The sequence below is a fragment of the Megascapheus bottae genome, chromosome 2 (assembly GCF_031878675.1).
Source record: "Megascapheus bottae isolate mThoBot1 chromosome 2, mThoBot2.hap1, whole genome shotgun sequence".
Lineage (NCBI taxonomy): Eukaryota > Metazoa > Chordata > Mammalia > Rodentia > Geomyidae > Megascapheus > Megascapheus bottae.
In genome coordinates this window covers 30,980,816-30,996,336 of record NC_143510.1, presented here as the reverse complement: position 1 = coordinate 30,996,336, position 15,521 = coordinate 30,980,816, and the positions used below count along the sequence as shown (strand labels likewise).

The 15,521-nt window shown below is 41.4% G+C and overlaps 1 protein-coding gene across 11 annotated transcripts in view; it reads left to right on the top strand.

Moving 5' to 3' along the window:
• The window catches only part of Cadps (calcium dependent secretion activator), a 406,170-nt gene that overhangs the window by 89,994 nt on the left and 300,655 nt on the right, over positions 1-15,521 (top strand). For all 11 annotated transcript variants that reach the window (XM_090323391.1, XM_090323382.1, XM_090323373.1 and 8 more), the window contains exon 3: positions 8,083-8,415. In XM_090323391.1, coding sequence (XP_090179517.1) covers positions 8,083-8,415 — 333 coding nt within the window. The remainder of the gene's footprint in view (positions 1-8,082; positions 8,416-15,521) is intronic.

The following is a 15,521-nucleotide window of genomic DNA, read 5'->3' as shown; positions in this document are numbered from 1 at the left end:
ATTTAGACCTGTTAGCTGATGTTTTTGGTGAACAAGTCCTGATACAGTGGAACTTAAGCTTCTCACTTAACATATTCGGCCCTTTCTTTCATGGGTAAAGAGGAACACAGTTGCAATTAGCTCTTACGAAAATATTACTGGTTGATCTGCTAAATATAATTTGATAGTAAACAATCTTTTGTATGCTTGTCCAACCAGACATGCATTTGACATATCATTTCCTTCATGGGACTTTGAGATAGGGGTATTATACTTGTCCCAATTTAAATCTTAAAATTTTTAAGATTTTCAGTTAACATCTAGCATTGCCAATGACCTTTGACCTTGCTATTTTATCTGATATGATGAGACTTTTCAGTTGGACTTGGTGGGGACTACTTGGGATTTGGGGTCATAAGGATACTACATGACAGTGACTATATCTAACAAAGATTTTGTATAGAAAACTTCCTGAGAGCAAGACCAACGTTTCTTTCACAAGTTCTGAAAGCCAGTGGGAGAGTAATGAGAGAACCCTTGTCAAAAAAGGCAGACCCTTATCATGTTTAGCGTCATTCACTGGAGTTTATAAATTTGTACATTACAAATCGTAATTAGGAAGCTCATTTGACTAATGATATAAATTAAAAGAAAGTGTCATTTCTACCTATTAATTAAATTTGAAAATTAATCGTTATCAACATGCTAATGAGTCTCTGGAAATTACAAGATCCATAGTGATTCAGACATTTTCCTCTATACTGTCTGGTTTATTTGAAAAAGCTTCTTTTGCCCTGGTGAGAATCTAGACATTGAGAAATTGCTGAATATTTAATGTTAGGATTTGAGTAACGCAGGAAGGAATGTGAGGGATTAATGATCTAACTGCTGTCTTCATTAGTAAAGCTTTAGAGAGTCTTTAGATTCACTTTTCCAGGGAAGGCTAATCCTCTAAAGCAGAAGTCCGTGGATCGGGATTAGTACTTCTCTGGCAGCACTCCAAGCCAATTGTACTTCCCTTTCTCCCTCTTACTCTGGGGCTGTGGAGATGCCAGTACCTCTTCCTCTATCAAACTCAGGATTCCACAGTCCAACTCTGTTTGGGCCACAACTGTGTGGATTGCTAGCAAAAGATGCATAGTTCAATCTAGCATACACCTAAAAAGAGTAAGAGTCCTAGGGTTGGCCTGGCTTCTGTCATGTCTAGATCAAAAGTCTCCAGAGATGCCAACAAAATGGCATCTTCCTTCCATTTTTCTGGAGAACCCAACGTGCATCCTGCCAGCTTTGCAACCCCCAGGAGCAAAGAAAATACCTCTTCACCAACAGTCCCAGCAAAGACCCACCAGGGAATAGTGGTTTGCTTACATCAGCATGGGTGTTGGTTATCTTTTTGAGCAGTCCACCACAGATCAGGTGAAACAATCTAAGGATAAAACCTGCACTTGGTGCCACCTTTGGACTCTTGATTTCAATCCCTGAAAGTATTGCCATGAAATCCAATGGTTTCCTGAGGAGAAATTAGGGTTGTTTTGGTTGGAAGAAGGTATGCTCAGCAGGGGAAACAGAAAGATATCCTCCTTATACATTTCTTCTCTCTTCCCTACATGTCTTTTTCCCTCTTTCCTCCATTCTCTCCCTCAGTGCACCTCCCTCCCTCTGCAATTCCATAATATTACACCTACATGCTCCAGTTAACCAACAACAGTAACAACAACAACAACAAAAATAGTCTATTTTTTCCTCAGAAAGTTTTGAGATAACTGTACAAAAAAAACTGTGTTAGGCATTGGCTTAGGCAATGATTGCAAAAGCAGTGATTAGTCAACATCCCTCAGCAATAAGTTGCTGTGCAGGAATGAAAAGAATGGGGAGTCACATACATTTTCCCGCGGACTCCCCGCATCTGTGTCTGTGTGTCAAATGTGGAGCAGGCTGACAACCATTAAGAACAAACTGGCAAAGCCTGGGCCCTGAGCTGGGGTGAGACAAGGAAGATCAAGTTTTCCATACTCTCAAAAATGCACAGGTTTATTTTGTTCTTTCCTGGTAGCCCTGATAGTCAGAGAGGATCAAGCAGACTGCCGATTAATCCTTTAATCTCTTCAGCTCTGACTGTGAGGCACTGGGGCTGGGGTGAATGCTGTCAGGTCTGGCCCAGCACCTCCTGCTGTTTGTACACCCACAGTCCCCTGGTGAAGCATCAGAGAGCCTAGCATACCCTGTCAGGCTCTCAGCTACTTCAAGACAAATGCTTCAAATATAAGCCCTCCGTCTCCACCCTCACCTCCTTACCTCCCTCCTTAATTTGGTTTCTTCTTCAAAGGCTAGCCGATGCATCAGGGCAAAGAGATGGATGGATAAGTCATACAAATCTCAGACACTGCTCAGAGGAAATCTGAGGGGATTTAGTGGGACATAGAAATGTGAGTTGTGGTAGAAGACTACAAAAGCTTATTTTCGGACACCACAGCTGGCATCTACCTTCAGCCTGTGCAGCAGGTACGATTTATGTGGTTTGGGAGGATTTGAGTGGTTTAGCCCATCTCCTTTCACAAAGGCCTAGTTGATTTCTGTCACACCTGCTCTGAACGTTGATTCAGATAGACTTCTGCAGAAGCTGATAACAACAACACAAACTACTGTAGTTGTTTTGTCAAAGGAAACAACTAAGCTTCAGAAAATGTGTGAGTCAGGACAGCTTAATATAGGAATCTAATAGCTAACAAAATGTGAGGGATTTTTTAAAATTTTTTTAAAGATTTTTTTATTGTAATTAATAGAAGGGTTACATGATATTTGCCAGATAGAAGGTACATTAATTCACATACATTGATACCCTTTCACATGTCTTGGTCCCCATTTCCCTCCCCCCAATATGAGAGATCTTAATGTAGCCTAACAACCAGACAGCCCTTCAGTTGATAGCATCCAAACAAAGGTGTGGTATAATGGGCATCTTGCCACTGGTATATATTTACTCCCACACATTTCCTTACCACCTTACTCTGACACTGGGCCCCAGGAGCGATATTCTAATGGGTGAAGCTCAGGCCCCAGTCCAGTCGTTGGTTGAAGAAGGCCCAGACCTTGTGATTGACAGTCCCCTGAAACTGTGCACTGGAAAAAGAGTTCATGGAGGAAATATTGAGATGCTGTCATCAAGAGAGGAAAGTCAGTTGGCACATAAAAACTTACATGTGTCCTGTACCAGGAGTAGCATACTGAGTCTCTCTGATTGGCCTTGTTCATCTAAAAAAAAGGGATCTGTGAGATTATTTCATCTATTTTTCTAAAATAAAGCAATGATTAATTCTACAACTACTCTAATAACTTACTGACCTGGAAGTAGATTTCCCCATAGGAGAAGAGTAATAACCTATTGTAAAGGGATTATTATTGTGAGGAAAGCCAGGCAAGGAGGAATGAAGATCAGAGCAATGAAGATGATTCCAATTCTATTGTAGACTAGCTGAGGGACATTGGCTCAGGTTTGAGACTCAGTTTCTTCAACTCTGACAGGACATTACACACACACACACACACACACACACACACACACACACACACACACACACACACACACACAGAGAGAGAGAGGACCTGGGAAGATCCATTGACAGGTTCCCATGCTTTTGTCTAGGCTGACTAGACTACAATCCTTTTACTAACGTTTCTTGTACAGCTGAGATGATAGACATGCGCTCACCTTACTGATTGAGATGAAGGCTTAGTAACTTTTTTTAATGGGTTGGCCTTGAGTTCCAATGTTTCTGATCTTAGACTCCCAGGTAGTTAGAGTTACAGGTAAGTATCACCATACTAGCCCACATTTAATGCTAAAGAAAAAAATGCATTGTGTTCTATTAAAATAACTTCTGTTCATTACATTCATCTTCTGTAGGAGGTGAAATGCTGACCAGTTAGGAACATAATCTCATTGGATCCTTACGCAAATGCCCAGGAGCTAAGGTTGCTTTGATCCCCATTTTAAAGGCAAGAAATTTAAAGCCTAGGGAAGATTTAAATCCTCTGCTCAGATGACAGAACTAGTAAGTAGAAGAGCTCAGTTTACCCTTAGTGATGTACCAGTCTCTGCTCCTGAAGCCAGGATGACTTATGTGCCACCCATTCCCTTGATGGCAGGTTGGCACCTTTCTGCCTCAAAAGTAAGAATCTATGTGCTGGTCCAATATTCCCATCCCACATATGCAGAACCTGAGTCCAGATACGCCTTTATCATTTCCAGTGTAATTGGAGCTTGCCCAGCTGTGGCAAAGGAGGGAAAGACTGATGAATGAGGTGGCAGGCATATATATATATATATATATGTGTGTATGTATGTATGTTTATCTTCTGTCTCTCGTTATGACCCGTCTAGAAGTTGGCGGAGGAGTGGGTAGGATTTATGGGATGTGCTGCACAGAATTGTGCCTGAGGTTGAAGTCTCACAACACAGCCATTATAAAAAAATAAAACTAAAGCAACCACAGAAACAACTGGAAAGTCCATACAGAGCTCCCCACATAAATAATTTCCAATGGCTCTTTAAAGACACAAGAGTACTTAGTGTCTGGGTTCATTATTATGTAAGTCTGGCCCAGACACCCCTCCCACCACCCCACATTTGCTTTCTGTCAGACTGAGAACCAAGACAGATGATGTGCCTGGGAAATTAGCTTCCAGCTGCCACCTTCTCTCCTCCTGGCTGTCTTGCCTCCTCTGGGCATTTCATCTCACATACCTCCTCAGTCGCTAGCCTCTTCTCTCCACACTCTTGACATCCCACTCTTGCCTCTCACTCTGAGGCCAGAAATTTGTATCTAACCACAGTGCTGATAGATCCCTCCATTTTTCAAAGGTCTTTCAGGTTTATTCTCTTCAAAGAAGGCAAGTGGATTAACCTCACAGGCCAGCAGGGGAGGAAGATTGATAGAGGTCACCTCTCAAGGATCACCAACTATGTGCTAAGTAGCCACAGCTGTGTACAAGGGACTGTGGGAAGCAGGTGATGTATCCAGGATTTGTAGGTCATCCGGCCCGTTATAGACACTAACTGGAACCCGACTGTCATTAGCCTTATTTCTCTTTGTGATCGGGCCTTATAGAAAGTCTAGCCTAGGTTGCTTATTCTGGGAGACCCTAGAAATACCAATATCTCCTTCATTACCTTGTCCTATCCAGACACAGGCATATTACCCAACAGATTCTCTGCTAGAGATGTCAGCATTTTTTAAATCATTTATGCAATCATTTAACAAATATTTACTGAGTACCTACTATGTGTCTGCACTCTCATAGGCATTAAGAAGACATCAAAAAATACACCCCCCCACACAACCTTGTCTTGCTGGAAATTAGACTAGGGTGAGAAATTCAGATATTTGCCAAATGGTTAAAAAAAATGGCAGATGGTTGCAAGGAAGGGCTCTGAAGGAAGTAAATGGAGTGAAAGGACCTTATTGCTGGAACTGCTCAGGTTTGGGGGAATATGGCATAGGCAATTTTGGAGTATGATTCTGCTGTTGATTGACTGGTTCCAAGTCATCTTTGCTGTTCATTACAGCTGCAAATGAAGAATCGACCTCCTTGTATCTTGACTACTACCACTGCTCATCTGTCTTTTTATAAGAAGTGTTCAGCTGGTCTCCTTGCCACTTCCTTTGACGCCTTCCAGTCATGGCCCATGTTCCAGTTTGAAGCCTTCAGTGGCTTGCAGGCCAACAGGCTTCATGCCTGTACCCATGCCCTCGGCCATCTCCTGCTCATCTTATGTCCATCATTCCCTGTTCCTCACTGCCACCGCAATACTAATGTCTCCAGATTCCCTCAGACACTTGGGTGGTGTGTGTGGGGGGAAGAGAGGTGTGGAATCTTTACACACATTGCTCTTCTCTAAAATGTCTCTCTGTTCTCTGGTCACCTGCCCGTGTTTCCTATATCATCTCAAAAGTATATTTTCCTTCAGGAAAATTTTCCTCCTCCCACATGTTGGCATAGATTTCTGGTATAGACTTCATTGGAGGATATCTTTGAGTGTTCCTATTTGTAATTATTGTGCATGAGGTTAAGATGATGTTGGTGGTGTCCCACAAGTGCTAAATCTGTGCTTTCCTTCCATTGTACCCTGGACACTTCATGTGAAATGGTCCATCTACAATGTGTACTAACAAGGGATGGATGGTAAAAACTAGGGATATTGCAGCTGGATGGGAGATTTGGAGGTGACTGATCTCTGGCTATTGGTGATAGAAGTGCTGTGGAATTATGGTTTGAAGCTCCTGACATAATACAACCCAACCTTTCTAGAGGCTTCTCAATTTTCTTCAAAACGTCAGTGTTATTAGAAACATAGGCCAGAAGCTGAGATTCCTAATGTACAGGAAGAAATGATCCAGATAAAGACTTACTAGTTCATTACAATCTCTAAGGTCTGAGGGGTGGGGAAGGGTTGTCCCCTGCAACATTTACTGAGCAACGTTTCTCAGGCCTGGGGGACCAGGCCAATGCCCTTACTCTGTCAAGCAAATGTTTAGCTTTCCTTTTAAAATGACTTCATGGAGTCCCCTACCAAGGAGGGCTAGCTTTTGCATAACACTCCCTAAGTAAAGCTCTGTGGAGAAGTATGGGGTAATGCTGTGCCCATCAAATCCCCACCGATGCCACCTGATGGCTAGCAAAACCATTTTCTCATGTCTGAAAGGGGCATGAATATTGTTCTGCTTCCTGAGGGATACGTATGCACCTTCTGAAGTGTAACCAGGACACAGCTCAAAAACATCCTTTGTTTCCTATCTCTGAATACCAAGCAGCAGCTTCACTGCCTAGTATTACATCCCAGAACCATGTAGTCTGTGTGAGCTCATGAGTAGGGGCAGTGGAGCAAAGGAATCTGCTCTTGCTTGAAGGTAGTCCAGGAGTCACACAGCAATACCTGCTGCCAGGGGAGCTCCATCAGGACCCAGAGCCCAAAGGTCAGGAAAGCTCCAGGGGGACATAAAAAGGCCATGTGTTTGTGGTCATACGGATTCACTTAGAGTAAGTAGCTTTCCTCCCCTGAAGTCTTGGCTTATGCATCTACAAAGAGATCAGATTATAATACCCTTGCTCATTGTTAATTCACTTGTAGAGTGCCAAGTCCTACTGAAGAAATATGGAGAACAAGGAACTTGTCCTTTTCCCATGTGCGTTTATGTTTCAGGAAAGGAAATAATGAAACACATTCACCTCATATGTTTAATTCGAATTATGATAAGGAGCATTATAGAAATAAGAGGGGAGGCAAACACTGAATTTCTGTGTGGTAGACATCATGTCTAATACTTTACATAATAATAATAGTAATAACCATAAAAGCAATAACAACAACAACTATATGGTGTTTTGTGGGCCAGGAACTAAATCCTTCTCACAATATAACTCACTTAATTCATTTTAAAACCTACATAGTGGTGACTATTAGTCAATTTTATTCAGAACACTAAGGTCAAAGAGGTTAGGTTATTGATATTCACAGTATGTGATAAAAAGCCTAAGGCTAACCCAGAGTCTACACACCAACCTGCCTCTCGCCTCTCAGGATTCCATTGTCTCATCCAATCCTCACAATCACCTGGCAAACACAGGAGCTTTTCTTTCCCTGTAGTTTCATTTTCTCCAGTTTCATTTACTTGGAGTCAAATCCTGTGAGATGTGAAGTGGAAAATGCCACAGTGAAAGAGCTCATGTGGTTTAAAATAGCTTTTCTTATACTGCATTGTTTTTAAGAGTTCTGTTTCATTACTGGTGTTGGTAATCCTTTATGTAAATCCAATCTGTAAATTGTTAGTACATGCATGGGAAAGAACATTACCTGTATAGAGTTCAGAGGAATCTGTGGTTTTGGGGTAGCCCCAGACCCCCTCAGCCAAGGGAGAGTGGTCATTATTTCTGTTTTATATATTTGAACGTTTAACCCAAGCAAAGTATGTTCTCAAGGGCAGCAGGTGTTGGTTGGGAATGCTCCACAACCCGGGTCTTCCCTGTTGCCTGTGAGGCCCAAGTTAGAACCCAAGGAAGCAATCTGGCTCTGACTCTGCCTTTCTCGGCCCACTTCTTGCTCAGGTGTTCTTGAAGAGTGACCGCGTGGCACGTATGGTGCAGAGTGGGGGCTGCTCAGCCAATGACTCCCGCGAGGTCTTCAAGAAGCACATTGAGAAGAGGGTCCGCAGCCTGCCCGAGATCGATGGCCTCAGCAAAGAGACGGTGCTGAGCTCCTGGATGGCCAAGTTTGATGCCATCTACCGTGGGGAAGAGGACCCCAGGAAGCAGCAGGCCCGGATGACAGCCAGCGCAGCCTCTGAGCTCATTCTGAGCAAAGAGCAACTCTACGAGATGTTCCAGAACATTCTTGGGATCAAAAAGTTCGAACATCAGCTCTTGTACAATGCCTGTCAGGTAAAGGGTCTCTCACCTGGGCTCAGAGCTGTGGGTTGGGGAAATTGAGGTTACAACTTTGGTCAGACAAGTCAGCATAAGAATGTTTTTTTAATCATATTTTATGACTATTGATTGAAAGTTCATCATAAGTTTGAAGATTACACTTATGTTTTTCATCTATTTTTATTGTAATTAATAGAAGGGTTACATTATATTCACCAGATAGAAGGTGCATTACCTCACAAACACTGATATCCTTTCTCAAGTCTTGGTCCCCATTTCCCTCCTTCCACCCCTGCCCCTCAGCTTGTTTCCCCCCTTCCCCCTCCTATTTCAAATAATAAGCTTGTCATGTTGAAGAGGAAAGTGAGCCCTCTGAGTAAGGCCAACCTTCCCTGTGTCAAAGTGCTAAAGTTCCAAGTAATGATGTGTTCTGAAAGGAATCATCTTCCTTAATGTAGGTAGTGTGTACAGACACTGGTAGCTCATGCCTGTAACTATCAACTGAGCTGTCTGCTGGTAGCTAATCATCTTCTAGTTACTCACAAGATTAAAATCTGGAGGTCTGGGGTTTGGTTCCATCTCCAGTTCACCTGCAAAAAGCCACACTGGATGTAGTAGCATGCCAGCCATGAACAAGTGTATGGAGCAATGCTGAGGCCCTCAGGACAATTCCAGAACCAACAGTAATAGTTATGGAAATAAGTGGTATCAGTGGAGAATTTTGGCCTTCTTCGCTGAGTTGACCCCTGGTCATCCAATGTGGTTATTGAAAATTAAAAGGAAAAAAAAAAAGATGTGCAGGCCTGAGTTTCTTCAAAACCTTGTGAGCCATGTTATGAATATCCAAGTGTGTTTGTGCAGGCAACTTCAGGCTCTGCAAGGACCCACCCCAGATGGGCCTGAATTCCTCCTGAATGGTGAATAGGGTCCCTGAGTAATCTTGATCTTGATTTCCTGTGTAGTCTTACCATTCACTCAGCAAACATCTGTTACTTCATCTTTGCAAGACTGAACATTTTAATGAGAATCAGTGAGGAACATTTTTAAATGCACATTTCCAATACTATCTCTAGTCACCATCCTGTCTACAGTCTGGAATTTACTGGAAGTCTACATTTTAAACAAGGATTTCCCTTCCTGGTAATATTATTGCCTATATCCTCTGGGGGGAAAAAAACTATTAGAGAAATAGCTGTGCTCTGGTAGCCCAGACCAACTCCCCACTGAAGGCATATTAAGACACTTTCCTTTATGATTAGTTATGAGTCATTCTTTACTTGGGTCAAATGGACCTCAGAAAATTCTAACATGACCTCTCACCAGCAGTGTGGCTTTTGGATTGGGTTATCCCCCCTACATCAGTTTGCAATCATAATTATTAAACATTAATTTAAGCATGTGGTGGAAGACTCGGTAAGAGATTGAGGAAGAAGAAACTTGGCAGACTGCAAGATTTCATGACATATTGCTTATAAAATGGAACTTACAAAACAGATAAGCATAGTCTTGTTTTTATGGATGGGAAAAGCATGATGGAGAAAGTACTAGGTAGGTAACATCTAAAATATTTATTGTGTTTATCTTTAATTATAGGTAACATTATAGTTGATTCTTATGAATTTTATTTGTGCTATTCTGAGTATCCTGTTCTTTTCCCTTAAGTATTTTGTGAACAGAAACAGATGGGAGGAATCTCAACAAACAATCAGAGACATGGTATAAGGACAAAAACTTACTCCTCAATGTTTAAGTTTTAGCAATTACCATCTTACCTTCAAAATTGTTGGCATTTTTGAGATCTAGCTAGTTGTTGTTGGTGGTGGTGGTGATGGTGGTGGTTACTTATATAGGTCTGGATCAGGGCTTGGGTTCTGACCTTGGGCTGTTTTACTCAAAGCTAGAACTCTGCCACTCTGAGCCACAGCCCCACTTCCAGTTTTCTAGTGGTGAATCAGTGATAAGAGTCTCATAGACTTTCCTGACTGCATTGTCTTTGAACTGTGAACCTCAGATCTCAGCCTTCTGAGGAACCAGGATTACAGGCATGAGCCACTGATGGATGCATGGCTTGATTTTGTTAGTTTTGGTGAATATTTATTATGCTAAGTCCCAAATCACTTTGGAAACCCATCTTTCTTATAAGAAGTAATGGGTATAAAATCAGGGTTTTGATGTACTGCTTTTTCTTGGCAGGTATGGTAATTCAGACCTGTAATTGTAGCCATTTTGGGAGACAGAATAAAGAAGGCTGAGAAGTTTAAAAACAATCTAGGCCAAAAAAAATCCTTCCAAGGTCTTGTTTCAGAAAAAAAAATGAAAATGGTTGTATTAGAGAAAGAGAAATAGAGAAATAGAGCAGTAGCTCCAATGGTAGCTCAGAGCCCTTGCTTAGTATGAGGCCCTGGATTCAATCCTCAGTACTGCTGGAAGGAAGGAAAAGGAAGGAAAGAAGGAAGGAAGGAAGGAAGGAAGGAAGGAAGGAAGGAAAGAAGGAAGGAAGGAAGAGAGGAAGAGAAGGAGGGAGAGAGGGAGGGAGGGAAAGGAAAGGAAAGGAGGAAAAAGGCAATAGAAGTATGAAAATAGGAATTTTTCATCAGTTATCCCTCTTAGATCGTTTCACACCACTGATGCTATGCTGGGGGCTTACGGTGAGGTGGAGGAGTCAGTGATGTGATGAACAATGAATTGTACATAGTCTCTGGTGCTATTACCCAAAATGGCCCCACACTGACCAGAGCAGCTTTCATATGACGTTTTCATAGCCAGCCAGTAAGGCATTGGTGTCCTCCACCTCCCTCCCCTTCCCTTATTGGCAGGCTGTATGGGGACACGCTGAGAAAAAATTTGCTTCTCTCTCCTCCTATAATGTAAGTGTCAGAAATTACAGATTACTCCTGGAGTTCACCAACAGCACTCAACTGCACAAAACTTCTCTGTTGACTCATCAGAGAAAGGATATGAAAATGAAATCGTTTGGCTTCCATCTTCAACCTGCTTAAACTGTCTCTTGTTTAATTTTGTGTTTTCTGTGCCCTCTTCTCCTCACCAGAAAAAAGTAATTCCTACGTGCTTCTGAAGCCAGAAGCATGCACAATATTTTCTTTTTATGCAGATCACATCCTAGGAAGCTATAATCTGATTTCTACTGCTGCTTTCTGAAAATTCTCATCATCATCTCTCTCTCAGCATCTGCCAGTACCTGCCATTGTTGTCTCAAATGAAAAATGGCATTTATCAAACAGTCATTATATCAGATACATACCTGTTATCTGTTGTAATATGAACCCTGTCCATCAAAACATAAGAAAAAAAGCAATGCATATCTTACTCTTTATTCATGGGATTTTTTTAAAGTCTGTTTTGTTCCTTTGAGAATGCAAGGCTTGATCCTTACAGAACGAGCTACTCATGCACTACACTGTGACCAAATGTGAAATAATTGGCCACACATAAGCAAATTGGTATTGTTTAATTTGGAGGAAACAGTTGGTTTATTTCAATTGAATTGTAAACCTACGGTAAAAAAAAGTGAGGTACTCTGTGTGTGTGTGTGTACACACACATGTACATACATGTGCCAATACCAGAGTTTGAACTCAAGGCCTTGGTACTGTTCCTTGGGTTCTTTGCTCACAGCTGGCAATTCTACCACTTGAGCACTGGAGCCACACCTCTACTTCTGGCTTTTAGCTGGATAACTGAAAATAAGAATGTCAGAGTCTCTGCTGCTTGGGCTGGCTTTGAATCACAGTCTTCACATCTCAGCCTCCTGAGTGACTAGGATTATAGGTGTGACTTGCCTGAGTTTGGTGCAAGGTGCTGTCTTTGAGATGCAGTACTTCCTCTGAGAATGAGCCTCAGTGAGTCCTGCTACCTATCTTCACAGACTGCAAAGCTACTGCGGATGAGAAACAAGGCATGTCATAGTGCATCTCCCTTCCCTTTCCCTTTAAATCTGTTTCCATCTCTTTGCCCCTCTTATTAGCATGTATTAATTGTACAAAGGGGCTTACCTCTGGTATTTTTATCCATGCATACATTGTAATTGATCAAGTCTACTTTATTACTTTTTTCCTATTGCCATCCTCCTTTTTAATAGTATTTAGTAGGTTTCATTATGTTTGTTTTCATACATAGATATAATGTAATTCAGTCATGTTTGCACATTACTCTTGCCCTATCTTCTGGTTTGTATTTGATTCCTAATTATATGAACTGTTTACTACTTCCTACCTCTTCTGAAAACAACACTAAGTTATCATTAATTGCCTGATTCCAAAATGTGTGGACTACTGGGGCTGTTGTTCAAGTGGTAGAGTGTTTCCTTGCGAGCATAAGGTCCTGAGTTCAATCCTCAGCACTAGGGAGAGAGAGAATAGGGGGGAACAGGTAGATATAGATAAATGTTTCATTTGAAAAGCATCTTGGTGGAGAGAGGCAAGCATATATTGTCACATATTTTTAAATGTACATATTTGAAATGCCAGTAAAGCAACACAGCAAATATTGAATGGATGTGAATTACAAAGTTGTTTCTCTGTGTTTCAATTCTACTCTTTGAAAACTGCCATCTCCATTTCTGAGTGTGTTACACTGATTACATCACAGTGCATGGCACCCTCCACGGCCTGCTCCTTGAACCCCAGAGCTGTCATTGTATGTCTGATGGGCAGCAGAAAGACCATGTCTGCCCCTACCCTCAGGGGACAGGGTTGTTTACATTTTTCCTCCCTGATTGTTTAGTGATTTCCTCAGATAGGTTTAGAAAATATGGAAAGAAACATGAGGATGCTGATTTTTCCCTATATGTAAACACCATTGCATTTTCTATCTGGAATTCTCCACTATTGAACTGCTTCCTGTTCTCATCATTTCTTTTCCTTTCCCATAAACCTTCATCAGTGCAGTCTTTGATGATGTGGTTATCTTATTACTGTCTGCCTTGGACTTGATTAGTGCTTGGCAGCTTTTCATAGAGTTTGTTAGACTCTGAAGAGAAACCTCAAATTATTGGGCTTTCAGCTATGACCGGGAATGCTGGGTTGTATCTTACTTCATTACAGAGCTCTTAATGTCTGTATAACCATCGAGCATTTTTCTGGGTCACAAGTTCCCAGGAGATATGTGGACTGAAGATTTGTTTCATGGACCATGTGATTATTTCTTAGTTATTTCTTTTGGTCCCAATATCAGTGATAGTTTTCTTAATCTAATCATTAAGTAGATAAGTGTTTAAAAAAAAAGTGCTGTGAAATCTAGGAGTAGGGCAGTGGTCATGTCTTAACTTAGAAACATGCTTTTGTTCAACAAATATTTTGAGTTTCTGCTGTTCATTGGATATCATGGATAATTAGCTTGAGACAATGCAAAATAGTCCATCATACCCTAAGTATTGTCCTGTAATGGAGGATTCCATCTACTTTTGTTGCATTGCTGAGTAACAAACTACTACAAATTTTGCAGTTTAAAAGAATATTGTTGTTTTTAACTTTTTATTTATATATATTTTTGCTAGTCCTCTGGGGGCTTGAACTTAGAGCCTGGGCACTGTCAAGGCTAGCACTCTACCACTTGAGCCACAGCACCACGTCCAGCTTTTTCTGTTTATGTGGTACTAAGGAATTGTACCCAAGACTTGCTGCATGCTAGGCAAGCATTTTACCACTAAGCCACATTCCCAGCCCCTTATTTATTATTTCTGACTATTAAACTTCACAGTTTACCTTTGTCAGAAGCCAAAAGCATGAGTTAGCTAGCCCCTTTCAGAGCTCCAAGCCTCACAAGTCTGGAATGAAGACCCTAAGCCAAGTAGGGAAGGCTGACAGAGAAGGACCCCTTTCCAAGCTCCTTCTTTGTTCATATGGCTCTTTTCTTTGCACCTTTTGAATTCTTTAGATTCTCTGATGAGAGAGTGCTTCAGATCCCTGATTTCTCACTTTTGAAATATGTCCTGATTTAATCAGGTCATTAGGACCTGTGGATAAATTTAAAATCAGGCAATTAAGACCTTTACATCAGCCGAATCATTCTTTTTATATGCTATTGATTAGAAGCTTTGTTTGTTCTCATATTCAACCAAAGGACCATAACCCTATGGGTCACCCAAATCTTACCTGCCCATTTCCCATGCAGCTAGTCCCTCCTATTATCAATTTGAACATAACCTTTTTTCTTTTTATAAAGCTTACACTGTTTGTTTTCCTCAAAACAGAGGCCTATTAATAAATATGATTACCACCATAAGACTTCCTACAACCAGAAATTAATTTGCATATTTATTTTGTTACAGTACATTTTCTAAACCATTTCTTCAAGAGCAACAACCATGTCAGTTGTAGTTCTCCCTGCATGGTCGACATTTAATACAATGTCTGATGCCCGATTCGCTACTGATTAAATCAGTAGGGGCAGAGGCCAAGTCATTTATGACCTTGTGGTTTACATGTCCACATTGTGTACAGAATTGTAATTGGGCACATTTTCCTGGTTAGGCAAAATACAGCAGTGGAACAGGCCTGTCAGTATGTGACCTCAGCCCCACCTGCCAATTCTCTTTTAGAATGCGCTATCACTGAGGGTCAAGCGTTTTTCTAGGCATAGACTTTCCATCTGGTCCTACTTAACCTATCTGTCCCATCAGGTGATTGACAAAAGAAAGACAGAAATTCAATCTTGTCTTACATTGCCCCTAAGAAATTCCATCTTGATTTTTTAAGGTCATACACTACCCCTAATGGGCATTATCTATTTGATGGACTACCCAGTTCAGATGTGCCTTCAATTTCAGCATTCTCAGACCGTTCAAAAGATTGAAATGTATATACTACACAAACATGCCCAACCCAGTTAAAAAAGACAGAATTAAATGTCTTACTGCCTAGGTAGTGTAGGATCAGAGTCCTGTTTTCTGATGGACATGGTTGTGATTTTTCCTACTCCTCTCTCACTCATTCCTAGAACACATTTATCTGCTGTTATTTCCATTGTTGCTGGCAAGGGAAAGTCAGAATGGAAAGGCACAGCCATCCTACATGTGAAGAACATTGTTCCTCAGCCCTCAGTACTGCTGAGTGGCATTTCAGCAGGCACTTCCTCTGTTGCCAGAGTCAAATCAAAATATG